General features: G+C 35.2%; 1 protein-coding gene across 4 annotated transcripts in view; it reads left to right on the plus strand.

The window, feature by feature from the left end:
• ank1a (ankyrin 1, erythrocytic a) overlaps positions 1-15,331 on the plus strand; it is a 115,981-nt gene that overhangs the window by 51,320 nt on the left and 49,330 nt on the right. For all 4 annotated transcript variants that reach the window (XM_079607157.1, XM_079607158.1, XM_079607159.1 and 1 more), the window contains 12 exons: positions 43-115; positions 3,942-4,038; positions 4,284-4,362; positions 5,374-5,489; positions 5,930-6,154; positions 7,151-7,305; positions 8,102-8,313; positions 9,963-10,167; positions 12,576-12,672; positions 12,882-13,110; positions 14,311-14,439; positions 14,884-15,003. In XM_079607157.1, the coding sequence (XP_079463283.1) occupies positions 43-115; positions 3,942-4,038; positions 4,284-4,362; positions 5,374-5,489; positions 5,930-6,154; positions 7,151-7,305; positions 8,102-8,313; positions 9,963-10,167; positions 12,576-12,672; positions 12,882-13,110; positions 14,311-14,439; positions 14,884-15,003 (1,737 nt within the window). The remainder of the gene's footprint in view (positions 1-42; positions 116-3,941; positions 4,039-4,283; positions 4,363-5,373; positions 5,490-5,929; positions 6,155-7,150; positions 7,306-8,101; positions 8,314-9,962; positions 10,168-12,575; positions 12,673-12,881; positions 13,111-14,310; positions 14,440-14,883; positions 15,004-15,331) is intronic.

Raw genomic sequence — 15,331 nt, forward strand, 5'->3', positions numbered from 1 at the left:
GCTATAAACTAAACTTTGTCGTAATAAACATTTCCCTTTAAGACCACCACAGAAAAACATCGCATGAGTTTCCCGGAGACAGTTGATGAGATCTTGGATGTGTCTGAAGATGAAGGTAAATACAGCTCTCGATTTAATTTCATGGTTTGTTTTAGAGTTGTATGTATTTTAATGCGAAATGCAAGACTTTTAACTTTTTTTTTTAAATGAGTGGGCATTTTAAGAGCATCCTGAAGTAGACTCCTCTTGGTTTTTCTAGGAATTGCACAGCTAACGTTAGGTATGAATTTCCCTCTTTTTTCTTCGTACAGTGACTTCATTTCAAGCGCGCGCACACACACACGCACACATTGTCATTCTCTGGTGCACTTTGACAATTATGATGGACTTGTCATCAGCATGTGTGCATTTAAGTTAATAAGCCTTCCAAAATACTTAACTATTCCTCAAACCTTTCCCACTAACCTGCTACATCTCTTTTTACATTTTTTTTTTTTTTCTGGAGTAGCACAGATTTGTGTGATGGAAAGTTCAGTGGACCGGGAACAAAAAGTGATGCATGGTCAATATTAGAACACTGCACTGCAAAAATGAGGTTTTGTCTCATTGTCCAGAAACATTATTTAAATAGAGTTACTTGAGAATCAAAACTGCATAAAATATTAAAGCACACTATATCAGAACTCTTATGCATAAATAAACTGTATGCATCTTTTGCATTTCCGAGTCCGTTTGAACAGTCATAACTTCATATTTTTCAACTAAAACTATATTGTATCTGTTCAGTAACTTCTCTTTAATGAGTGAAAGCGCACAATTTTTTAATGTTATCATGTTTTACCATGTTATTGTTAAATTGACCCCCTTTTTAGTCATAAAAAAAATGTTATATATTCTTTGAAATATAAAATTTTACAAAGTATATTGTTTCATTTTTTTACTAAAAACTATGGATTTTTTTTTCCAGAAATTTGTATGTACTCCTTTCAGGTCAAAATGGACCCGAATGCATTAGGAGGGTTAAATTAATTTTTTTTTGTTTTTTTGTTTTGTTTTTTGGTTAATCCTTTTAACAGTGTGATTATACAAACAAGTGTCGAGTAATATTAATTAACATGTACTTACTCTATAATTAGGGTTAGTTTCTTGTAATTATACATGATTTACTGATATTAAATACATGTAAGATGTTTTTTTACTCCACAGGTAAATACTTTGTACCCAATAGGTTATGAGGAATACAGTATAGTCTCTGAAAACAAGTCTTATCTTGTGCAATTTTTCTTATCAAATACATTTACAAGACAAAAATACTGATTAAGGATTTGTAAATATAACATTACTACATTATATTCATGCATTTGTTAATTTCTTCAGAATTATGATTTGCAAAATCAGTAATGTATAAAGTGTCATCACTTTTTTTTTAAGGGCTTGTTGTAGAATCAATAATTAAGTCATATAAAACCAGGCCTTATAATGTGGACAGCACTGTATTTCAGCTCATGGTGAAGTTACCGATATTAAAGGTGTGTTTACATAATGTCCTGAAAATGTTTCATATGTATCCGGGCTCTCACACGGATGTACTGTACGTCACATGACGGCCTTGTGCAAATGTAATGCATAAATTTAAGTTTCATCATTTAATATATATATATATAGAGAGAGTATATACAGTACTATATACAATATATATGGCATATCTGTATTTATTATAGGTGTGTATATGTTATACACACACATGCAGTCTATGAAAGAACTGAAGCCGGCTTGACCTTATTGCTATTGAAAGGCAGGTTTGTTGATTATGTGAAAAAAAAATTTCATTTTCTGCTCTACCAATTATAGTGTGTTTGTTTGCAAGACAACATCCCAAGAGAGTGGCTAATACAATGACCTTAATAGACACAATTAAGAAAAATGTCTTATTTTTTATGAAAACAAGCACAGTTTACCAATGACTGTGCATTTAGCCGTGTGATATCACTGAAGGCACTGGGTTTTGAAGGTTATCTGTGCCTATGCTTTGTAGTTAATTTAATATTATAAACACACACACACCACACACACACACACACACACACACACACACACACACACACACAAATGTTTCTCATTAATTTGCTTTGATATGTTTTGTTGCAGAATGTCCATCACAAATCTTTCCCTTTTCTTCATTCTCACTCACATGCAATTCAGTGTTGGGAAAGTTATTCAAAAAAGTAATTAGTTAATACTTACTAATTACTTTTTTAACATTGGAATGAAACACATTTGACCAGTAATCATGTTACATGATTGAATTTCGAAAACCTATAACAACATTTGCCAGCTGGACAACACAAAAATACACCAAATTGTTTGTAAACAATTGTCGTTGCTCAAGGATCTCTTACCGGCGTGTGAAGTCATGAAATGTAGTGTCGCTCAAAGGATTATATGTCCAATAGTTTGCCGAGTGAGTGAGCGAGTTCACAGGCTTGTCAATCAATTGAAAGGAATCAAAATAACTTTGAACAAAACAATATTCATTGTTGGATGTCACATTTAGGCTTGAAATTATTCATTGTTTCTGCAAACTGTAAATGCAATGCAAGTAAAGACACAAAATGAATTGTGACGGGATTACTGAAACTGGATACATTTATTAGAGTAAATAGTAATCTGATTACAGTAATGCATTTCTTCCCCTTTTCAAAAAGTATTGTGGAAGTACCATGGTACAATTCATAAGATAATACTTTGGTATAACAAATGAATGAATGAATACCAAGGTGTTAACATAGTACTCATGTTCTTAAAGGGATAGTTCACCCTAAAATGAAAATCGTGTCATTATTTACTCACTATATATGCATACTTTTTCGGACCACAAAAGGCTTTTTTTTTATTTTATGCCCTGCTCGTGCTCGTCCATATAATGGCAGATAATAGTGACCAGCATCAAGCTTTTTAAAAAAGATGCAAAAGTATCACAGATTGCTCCCATGTGACGCGTGCCGTATATTCCAAGTGTTCTGGGTGTGTACGATAGGGTTTGGTGAAAAACAAACCAAAATCGAATGTATTATTTAACGAAAACCGTGACCTTGTCCGTTGGTCTTCTGTGCACGACGTGCGCATTCGTGTGACTGTATTAGCGCAGCAGTTCAACCCGTCTCGTCCGGAAAAAGCACTCAAGTCGTGAGAAATCAAGATTGATAAATACGCAACATGAAATACAATGCCTAGAAATCCCAATTTCTTCACGGAGTGAAATATCTCCAGACCAGAACTGCCTTTGTCTGATATACAGTCAGAATGGCAGTTGACAGATGTGAACGCGATAACACAGAGAAGAAGGTATTGTATTTCATGTTGCATTTGTGTTACTCTTGAGTTCTCACAACTACGGTGCTAATCGCGTCTCATGAGCGCACACAGAAGACCAATGGCCAAGGTCAAGAATTTCATCAAATAATACATCAAATTTAGTTTTTCACCAAACCCTATCGTACACCCCCAGAACACTAGAAATAAACGACACGTGTCGCATGAGATCATTCTGTGATACTTTTTTTTTTAAAGCTTGATGTTGGTCACTATTAACTGCCATATTATATGGACGAGCACGAACGGGAATTTTTTTAAAAATACTCCTTTTGTGGTCCATAAAAGAAAGAAGGGCGTTCGACATTAGAACAACACTAGGGTGAGTAAATGAAGACTTAATATTCATTTTAGGGTGAACTATCCCTTTAAAATGAACCTTGGTAGTAGTACCATGGTGCTTCTTTGTTACTGTCATAACATTTTTCACTCACTCAACAGCTCTCGCTGCATTTAAATCCTCTCCCTATTGTCCAATCAGCTTTCATTTCCTCTTGATGGCACATTTAAAACCCGTTCACTAAGTCTTGTCTTCTTCTCTTTTCTCTTGTCATCCCTCCTTGCGGCAGGCGAGGAGCTGCTGGGGAACGAGGGTGCCAGGTATTTGCAGATGGAGGACATAAAGGACCATGATGAGGATTTCCTTTCCCCCAAGAAAGTGCTAGAGTACGAGGGAGAGTTGCAGTGATGATGTGGAAGATGAATCAGATAAATCAGGAAGTAGAGGACAGCTTAATGTTGGTGGAAGGAATTACGTAGGAGATTTTGAACCAGATTTAGTGTTGTTTGAATATAGAAAAGATCAGAGCCCAAACAGAGGAAAGGCCACTGAGATGAGTTAGGATGGGACAGAAGAACTGTCATTTTCTGATTCCTTTGCGTCAGACTTATTGTTAACTTGTGTTCCTTAGGAATCATTCCCCTGCTCTTCCCAGGATCCCATGCGTGTCTCCCGAAACAGTCATGCTGAAAGAACATGAAATTGAGCAGGTAAATATGCGTATCATCATAGGTCTCACATTATACCTGGGGGTTTTAGACTACTACTATCTACTTACATTTTAAGATTTAAAAGTTTGGTTTTAGATTATATATATATGTGTGGAAGCTTGTTTTCCGCCACAGAATAAAACATTTTTAAAAACCGCGCAACATTTTATCTCAAAATTGCGAGTTTACACGCAATTGGACTTTATAACACGCAATTAAGACTTTATAACACGCAATTGAGACTTTATTTCACGCAATTCTGACTATATATCTCACAATTCTGAGGAATAAAGTCAGAATTGCGTGAAATAAAGTCTCAATTGCATGTTATAAAGTCGCAATTGCGTGTTATAAAGTCAGAATTGCGAGATGTAAAGTCTCAATTGCAAATTATTAAGTCAATTGCATGTTATAAAGTCAGAATTGCGAGATATAAAGTCAGAATTGCGTGAAATAAAGTCGCAATTGGGTGTTATAAAATCGCAATTGCGTGTTATAAAGTCAGAATTGCATGTTATAAAGTCAGAATTGCGTGAAATAGTCTCAATTGTATGTTATAAAGTCAGAATTGCGTGAAATAGTCTCAATTGCATGTTATAAAGTCGCAATTGCATGTTATAAAGTCAGAATTGCGAGATGTAAAATCTCAGTTGCGTGTTATATAGTCAGAATTGCGTGAAATAGTCTCAATTGCGTGTTATAAAGTCAGAATTGCGAGATGTAAAGTCTCAATTGCATGTTATAAAGTCGCAATTGCGTGTTATAAAGTCAGAATTGCGTGAAATAAAGTCGCAATTGCGTGTTATGAAGTTTCTGAATTCTGACTTTTTTTCTTGCAAATGACCCTTCACAGAGAGCTTGATTGACAGGTGATCTGACCAATCATACCATACATTAGGAAGACAAATGATAGGGTTAAATCAGATAACTTAAAAAAAGAAAAGATAAAAATGGCACATTCACATTGTACAGTGTATTTATGTGTGTGTGTCAATATCTACACATGTACAGCTGCAGACGCCACTTCCTTTGGCCAAGGAGTACGATGAGGATTCCCTGATTCCCAGCAGTCCCGCCACAGAAACATCAGACAACGTCAGTCCGGTGGCCAGTCCCATCCACACCGGGTGAGTTTTCTTCCCCTACCAGAAATATTGGTGACATTTTGGAGGAATTCAGTTGAAATTGAAATATTATGAATTGGTAACATTATTTTGATGGTCCCTTTTTAATATTCTGTTGACTATAAGTAACTTTGCACCTACATGTCAACTAACTCTCATTAGAGTGACTGTCTGCTTAATATCTGCTAACTCTTTATTGTGATGCTCCTCAACAGACATTATACTGACTATAAGTAACTTTGCAACTACATGTCAACTTATTCTAACTCGAACTCTACCAGTCTACTAATACTCAACTAACACTCTAATGAGAGTTAGTAGACGTGTAGCTGCAATGTTACTCATAGTCAACAGACTGTGTTAAAGGGACCATCAAAATAAAGTGAAACCTATGAATGAATTGATCAACCAATGAATTCATGCATGTCCGTATGGCTCTGCAGTTTCCTGGTGAGCTTCATGGTGGACGCTCGTGGCGGCTCGATGAGAGGGAGTAGACACAACGGCCTGCGCGTCATCATACCTCCTCGAACCTGTGCGGCTCCGACACGCATCACCTGCCGCCTGGTCAAGCCTCAGAAACTGGCTACACCCCCTCCTTTAGTGGAGGGCGAGGGTCTCGCCAGCCGGATCATCTCTCTGGGTCCCGCCGGCATGCAGTTTTTGGGGTGAGGAAACCAGATTTGACAGAATACAGGATTTATTTTACAAACTTAAAGGTGCAGTGTGTAATATTTATGTTGACAGAATTGCCATATCATAAACATATGTTGTCAGTGGTGTATAAAGATCTTTCTTATTGAACCGTTATGTTTTTATTATCTTAGACTGAGCCATTTGTATCTTACACCGCGGGTCTCCTTACATCGCCATGTTTCTACAGTGGCCCTAAACGGACAAACACGTTTCGTCACTATGTTGTTCTTCATGCAAAGACGCTAAAGCTAAAGTCAGCGAATAAAACTGACACAATGATGAACAAGTTACAATAATATTCGCAATAATTCAGTTTTACTGAATAATAAACCTAATTTCTTTATTTATCTTTGTAAAGAAACCTCATTGCTTAACTGGTATGGGATTATTATTGTGCCTTTAAAATCAAACAAACTTTTCAAGACATGAATGAAAATATAGTGGTGATTATATCACTAAAATTAAATAGGAAGGCGCTTACAGACGCTCACATGTAAACACAACACTGACGTCTTCACTTCCAGGTCAAGAATCTGTCTATCAAAAACTCAGTAGCCAATGAGAACACATCGCTGTTAGCCCCGCCCCCACGAGAGTTATGTGCCTGAATCGCGAACGAAAACTCAGGGAGAGTAAATTAAAACTCTGGAAGCGCATTTGTAATTACAGATCAGCGAAAAACATGCAGTGTATTAAAAACAAGGTAAAAATGTTTGCCTGCGATTTATTTTTTTACGGTTTCAAGTTTCAATTTATGTTTTCATAAATTTCTTGAAAAGTTATGTTCAATTTTAAAGGCACAATAATAATCCCATAAACTGGCTACTCTCTGCTGTCTCAGACGACGACATCTTTTCCTGTCGGCCACCGTAACTTCTGTTGGTTGCAATTCGCAATCTCACCTCTAAAAATGACACACTGCACCTTTAAATTGCAAACTAACACTTTAACTCGTATTGCTCCTGAAGGCCTGTGATTGTTGAGATTCCTCATTTTGCGGCACTCGGTCGGGGAGACCGTGAACTCGTGGTCTTGAGGAGTGAGAACGGATCAGTCTGGAAGGAACATCGTAATCGATATGGAGACGAGGTGTTGGAGACTATCCTCAACGGCATGGATGAAGGTGTGTACTTACTGTTTAAAGTGAGAGAAATGTGCTTATACTGTATTGACGGCTTATGTACAGTACATACAGTAACATTTGCTGTTAAATTATAGCAAATCTAATATAGTCCAACCAAAATGTATTCAGACACCTTCAACATTTCTCACATTTATCATAGTTTAGAAAATGGTAATAAAATATGGCAAGAACTCAGTTGATATTTCACTGGTTTTGTCCATCCTTCTGTTAGACTGTCTCACAAATTAATTATGTTTAATATCTGTCAGCTATCTACACAATTAGATAATACCAATTTAGGTCAAAAAATGACCAAGCAATGCTTCATTTTGTTCAGTCTGTGGTGTAAAAAGGTCGCATTAGCAATTAAAGAACAAACACTTGGTCAGGTCAAAGTGTCGGAATAATTTTTGGTTCCAAATTCGCAATTTTTTCAAAGACTACAACGTGCATAAGCAATGCGTTTATCACTTGTTTCTTCTTGACCTGTTTTGATCCGGAGATTCAGAACTCTTTCAGAAGATGCGTAATAGCGCCACCTACCGTATAACAGTGAAAACACGAAAATAGCGTCAGTGGCGGGGAAGGAGTTAAAATTGATATTTTTTATAACACAGATTTTAGTTTTGTGATTTTTTTAAAATGTAAAATACACTTTTTTTGTTTACTTTTGATCTGCCAGACTTTGTAATGTCTGCATAAATGTCCCTGTTTCTGAACTGTGGTCATTATGTCTCATTGATTTGCAAACGTTGTTCATTCGTTGTCTTTTGTCTCTGTTGCCTGTGTACTGAAGACCTGGAGAGTCAGGAGGAACTCGTGAAGAAAAGGATCAGGCGGATCATCTCGACCGACTTCCCGCTCTACTTTGCCGTGGTGTCCCGTATCCAGCAGGAGAACGATCTGATTGGCCCAGAAGGGGGTTCTCTCACCAGTAAGCTGGTGCCATTGGTCCAGGCCAGTTTCCCTGAGACGGCCGTCACCAAGCGTGTCCGTCTTGGACTGCAGGTGAGATGGGAGGATGATGAGGAGGAGGAAGATGTGATGGAAAATGGAGGAAGCTTATCTCCTGCGTATTACTATAATGTATCTGGCAGCTTTTAGATCTTTTCAGTTTTGTTTTGTTTAGTTTTTCCTGTTCGGTCAAACATCTTATCTTTCATTTCTTGCTGTGCCTTTGGAAAGTGAATGAATGTAATTGTGTAAGTTGCTCGGTGATGGTAAATATGAATGATGAAGTGTGGTATAGTATGGGATGGTATCTTTCTACTTCCTGCTTGGATCAAAACATAGGTTCTGCATATACAGACATATTTACAGTGCTGGAGAATAAAAACAGCAAAAGTTGAACGTTTGTTTGAATGTTTCAGGGTAATGACAGGTTTTCTTAAAGGAAGTTGTAAGTTGAGAAGGATAAAAAAGCAAGCTGAAGCTTAGTATGACTATTTTTCTGTACTATTGAAAATATCTGAAGCACCTTAAATACACAAACGTCTAACTGAGATACTGAAATTTGTATTATATATTTTTAGATCTTTATTAGCTACACAAACATCTTTAAAGCAATTTTCTTTTTTAAATTTCTGGAACTTAAAATGAAATGCATGTATTTTACTTTTTCTTTTACTTTTGTTTTCAAATGTAACAACCAGCTCGTACCAAAGCTGATTTTTTTTTTTTTTTTACGTGTTTTTAACCCATTATATGTTTAATCATTTATATCATTTGTTACATTATTTTTGCTTCATTTTTTGCTGTTCTTTTCTTTGTGAGAAGTGACCTAATAATCTAAATGTATTGACAAACTTGATCAGTTCTCATTGTGCTGAATTATAAACCATACATTGTTTCGTGTTGTTTAAAAACACTGCAAGTCAGGAAATCTGTAAAGTGGCATAAAATGAAATTCCCAGCAATAGTTTGTATATTTTTCCGCAATGGCGTACAAACATGTTTCTCAGATTTGCACTCAGGTTTTGGTATTTTTGGAAGATTTGTTGCAGATAGCTCAGGTTGCTTGAATTACAGAGACAATAAAATAAGACATATGTTTAGTCAAATGTTGCTTAATTCCACTCCTGATCCAACGAATACCTAAATATGCATTTTTTTTTTTTTTTTTACAAATGTAGGCCAACATTTTATTTATAATTCATTAGAATATGAGAACTGTCCAAGGATTGTAATGCTTTGATATCAACATATTAACTGCAATATCACACATGATCTGTAATTCATTGTAAATAAATAACATTATGATTATAATGAGCTGCGCACTCAAAGATCTTCAAAAGCTTTACAACTATACAGGGTCAAATTGTTGTGCAGTTTCTTCTGCAAGTGAATCAATTTTGGTTCAATGTTTGTAACACGTTTTCCATTAATAAATAAGACTGATTGACAAGCTAAATTTGGTGTCTTGAATAGCGATGATTGCAATCATTAGAAAATGGAAATATATTAAGATCTCTTCTGTCTATTCTTTCCCTTGATTTCTTCTCATTTATTCCTCCATCCATTCATGTGTAAATATACCATTTGCTATTTCTCCGTGTCTGACTCTCATTGCGTTTTCTTCTCTTCACCTTTGCTCTTCCCCATCTCATCTTGTACTTTGCGCTCTTCCACACTGTTGTGGTGTTCTCCTCGGCACTCAGGCCCAGCCGGTCCCGGATGAGCTGGTGGCCAAGCTCCTGGGGAACCAAGCCACGTTCGGGCCTGTGGTGACAGTAGAGCCTCGCCGGCGCAAGTTTCACCGTCCCATTGGCCTGAAGATTCCTCTGCCTCCCTCCTGGAGGTCGAGTCCACGGGACGCCGGCGAGGGCGACACCACCAGCCTCCGCCTGCTCTGCAGTGTCATCGGTAACCACACATGCAGCATTTTTACATTGCAAACAGTGGTTGCACTTTATTTGGCAGGGTCATTGTTACATGTACTTACCATAGTCATAATTAAATGCAACTAGACCCTCAACCTAACCCTATAGTAAGTATATGTAAAATAATTAATATTACTTCACCCAAAAATGTAAACTCTGTCAGTAATGACTCTCCCTCATGTTGTTCAACCCCGTACGACTTTCGTTCATCTTCAGAACACAAATGAAGATATTATTGATTAAATCTGAGAGCTGGGTCACTCCTCCATAGGCTTCTATTGTAATTGAAACTTGCCGGCCCAGTAAGTTAGTAAAGACAATGTTTAAAATAGTCCAAGTGACTACAGCGGCTCAACCTTAAGTTTACAGAGCAACGAGAATACTTTTAGTGCGCAAAAACAAACATAAAATAACGACTTTATTCAACTACTCATGTTCTTCTGTGTGTTCCTCTGAGTGAGTTCACGTAGTGTAATTCTGGGTTGTACATTGGAACGCCGGCTCACTATTGGCCGACGCTGGTCATGTGTGTGATACGTGTGATGAGAACATGAATAGTTGCGTATTTGTTTGTTTTTGCGCACTAAAAGTATTCTCGTCGCTTGATAAACTTAAGGTTGAGCCGCTGTAGTCACTTGGACTATTTTAAACATTGACTGAACAACATGAGGAAGAGTCATTACTGACAGAGTTTACATTTTTGGGTAAACTAACACTTTAAATATATAATTACACTGTAACAATGACACCTTAAAATAAAGTGTTATCCTTTATTTTAAGGTGTCTTTGTTACACTGTATTTATATATTTAAGTACTGAATAATATTAAGTAAGTACATGTACTTACAATAGTGTTATGATTTAGGGTTAGTTGCATGTAATTATGCATAATTATAGTTATTATAACTACATGTAACGTGTAACAATGACACTGTAAAATACCCCCAAAAATCTTTTTCTTAATCATTATTTTCTGGTGATGAAAAATCGAAACGTCCTTAAAACGAGATAATTTTACTTGAAGCAAAATTTCTTTCTATATTCATATTTATACAATTGCAAGACGGTGTTGTTATTGTTAACTACAGCTACTTTTTTGTTCATTGCAATAAAGCTCAAATAAAAGGAAATATTAGTAGAACTACTTAAAAGGCTTAAAAAATCAGAAACTAACTTAAATGAAATTGAACTGAAATAAATTAAATTAATAAAATAAATTTAAGTACATAACAAATTTACCAAAACCTAAACTAATATTAACATCTAAAAATAAAAAAGCTAATTCAACATATTAATGGATACTATAATAGTATATAAATAATAATAATATTGGTGCATATGCATTTTTATTTATTTATTTATATTTTTGCACCATGAAATACAAAATTACAAAAAATAATAATAACAAAACATAAAATATATAATCAAAAATAAAACAAATGTTATCAATTTAATGATGTGCAGGAAGAGGCAAAAAACCCCAACTGGGCTTATTTAACGCCTCCACCTATAAACATAATTACAATAAAATCAAAACAAAAACATTATACTACATAAAAGTAACAACAAACTAATGAAATGCATATATCCATAACAAACACACAAAACACACATGCACATACATGTATAAATACACACACCATCAACAAATTTTAATGACGAATACAGTAATGAAAATAATAAACAAAAAATATGATCATAACATAAAAAAATAAAATAATAATAATAATATCTATATTAAAAATTTAGAACAGCAATTAAATGGGCTTTTAAATCTCTTTTATAACATTTTAATGAGGAGGAGTTAATTGCTAAGTGGGAAAAACTGTTCAGTTTTTCTTCTTATCTTTCTTATTTTAAGGGTGTTTAGATAAACACTGATTGGGAAAATTAGTTTATATCATTATGTAATAAAATGTGGGAAATTGAAATGTGCAAATATAAGTGTAGGAAACAATAGGCGCTAATTAAAGGTGATGTAGTCGTTTTTAATGATAAAATATTTTCTAGTTTAATGTGCAAATACAACTAAGGAAGCCATTCATAGTTTTACTGGCTCTTTAAATGTTTATTTTTTAGGGATGAATGATCATACGGCTTGTTGAAGCGGGTGTGCTGTTACTTTTCTAGTAATGAGAGAAGATTTTTTACACATTATACTAAAATGAGCACAAAAAAATACAACTCAACAAAGGTTCAATAGTGATCAATGCAAGGATTATGCTTTTAAGGTAAAACATATATTTATATTCAATAACCATCATTTTAAAACCAAAGTAACCAGATTTATCAAATGGGACGCCCAAGCAAGACTTGGTTATAAGGGTTTTTATTTGTGTGTTTTTAACTATTGCATGTTTATTTTCACCCGAATTGCTCTACGTTTCACAGGTGGCACGGCTCCTGCCCAGTGGGAAGATATAACTGGCACCACCAAACTTATGTATTCCAACGATTGTGCCAGTTTCACCACCAATGTCTCTGCCCGGTAAGACGTCACTGAAAACCATAACCTCTACATGTTAGTTCCTCGTGTTGTCTTCACAACACTATTATATGAAATATTATTGTTCTATTTTAAATTTGTGAAGCACTTTGAGGAACAAAGTTGTGTTTAAATCCGCTATATAAATACAAGTTGAATCTGAAAGTATGATTTGCCGCTGGTCAAACTCACTCTGTGTTGCTCTTCCACAGTTTCTGGCTGGCTGACTGTCCTCGGACGGCGGAGGCCGTGTCCTTTGCTAACCTCCTGTACCGCGAGCTGTCAGCCGTGCCCTACATGGCCAAGTTTGTAGTTTTTGCAAAGATGAATGAAGCCAGAGAGGGTCGTCTCCGTTGTTATTGCATGACTGATGACAAAATGGACAAAACCCTGGAGCAGCACGAGAACTTTTCTGAAGTGGCTCGTAGCAGAGACATTGAGGTCATATGATATAGTGTGTTATGTGCTTCATATAGACGATACATCTTCAATGCATCTATTGTGTTTACAGCAAGTGCTGCAATAATACATTTAAACCTAAAAACAGACAGTCGATATGAAATATAAATGGACCCTGTTAAAGTCAGCATGAAAAGAAAGTCTTTTCTTCTCTATTGTGGCGTATATCCGAGTGAAACGACTTCTGGAACCAGGACAAATGTAGGGTGGGGCTTGATTTTGTCTGTGGGGATTTGATTGGATAGTTGGATGGTTGTGGTTTGCTATTGGTGGATCTCATGATGTGAGTGACAGGTTGCCCCGCCCTCGTCATCAGAGAAGAGATGTCACTACACGAGGGAACAGTTATTTTGATTAAAGATCACAAGGATGCATGAATTTTAAAAAAATGTGCACGAATAAATCATTTATTATAAATATCACAATATTCCATAACAATACAAGAATTGTCAAGTTTGATTTCATGGTGACTTTAATACACAGTCTTGGTCTTACTGTACCTGATTCATGAGCGCACAATTCTCCAAATTAAAGTACTAACAAAAATAATTGTTCTAGTAATTTTTCGTATAAACTTAGTAACATGTTCCACCGTTTAAACAACTTTCAGCTGACATCACCAAGGCCGCACATTGAAAAACAAAAAGGTAACATTGTATTCAACTAATATAATTGTATTAGTTTATAGTTTTGTTGATATACATTAAAGTAGTTCGGTGGATTCAGCAATATTATATATATATATATATATATATATATATATATATATATATATATATATATATATATATATATATATATATATATATATATATATATATATATATATACTGTATATATATATTGCTTACAGTTTGGGCGTGGAAAATAATTGTAACCAATAGCCAGATGGTGGTGTTTCAGAAAACAAGTATCTCTCCATTGCATTCGAGGTTTGACTCCATTCTGGAATGGAAAACCCACTTTTCACAATCCAATCAAATCCACATATATAAAATGCAAACCTACATTTTTTTTCTCTCTCTCTTTGAATATTCTGAGATACGTGACATTACAGAAGTAAATGTGTTGCTTATAAAGTTTCATGTTGACTTTACTAGATATTAAATGTGATTGATTTAGGATGCATCTACTGCAGATCTACTGTAACCCTAAACACAGCGACTGGTGTTTGTTCTGTAGGTCATGGAGGGAATGCCGTTGTATCTGGAGTGTTCAGGAAACCTGGTTCCCATCAGGAAAGCGGCCCAGCAGCCTCGCTGCTTCAGCTTCCAGGCCTTCAGAGACAACAGACTGCCTGTGTCTGTCAAGGTAAAGCCAAATCAATTCACATTTACAGTGCATAAGTTTACACACCCATGCTAAAGTTGCCTAAAAAGCCTCATCTTTTGGAAAGTGATTTTAATGCCTTAATTAATAAAATTAATAAAATTGAGCGAATGACACTTAATGATAGTTGTCATAAACATGCATAAATCCTCCTTCATATTAATGATATGTCATGACATGATTATGAAGGTGGCATATCAGTCTTATGCACACCCCTTCAAGTAAAGTGTTACTGAAATTAGACATACTACATTAGAAAAGGGCTAATCTAAATTTTCATTTGATAATATTTTACATAATAAATGACATTTTTATGTATAATAAAAAAAATAAAAATAAATGTATGCTTGGTTCAAATGTAATATTTATGGATAAATAATTTCCTGTATCATCACATGTTCATCCACTTCTTTCCCTTTATCCCAGGTGAGAGACAGCAGTAAAGACCCCTCTGGCTTTTTGTCTTTCTTGCGCAAATCAACCAAATATGAAGATTGTCAACATGTGTTGTGCAACCTCAACGTCACCATGCCACCGTGCATTAAGGTAATAATACAAAGGTCAAAATAGGTCACATGCTTACATTCCCTACACAAACACTTATAATGAACACATATTTATATATTAGGGCTGTCAATCGATAAAAAAAATTTTTTTAATCGCATAATTGTCATGAGTTAACTCGCGATTAATCGCAATTAATCACAATTTTTTTTTGTATTTGTTCTAAATTTTACTTAACCCTCTAATGCATGAATTATGTTTTTGCATAAAAAAAAAAATTTTAATCTTATTTTCTTGAAGATTTAAGATAACAGATTAACAACAAAAAAAATTTTTTTTTTTAAACCCACCCCCTTAGCAGATTTTATTT

This window comes from Phoxinus phoxinus (genome assembly GCF_949152265.1).
Source record: "Phoxinus phoxinus genome assembly, chromosome: 3".
NCBI classification, from domain to species: Eukaryota; Metazoa; Chordata; class Actinopteri; order Cypriniformes; family Leuciscidae; genus Phoxinus; species Phoxinus phoxinus.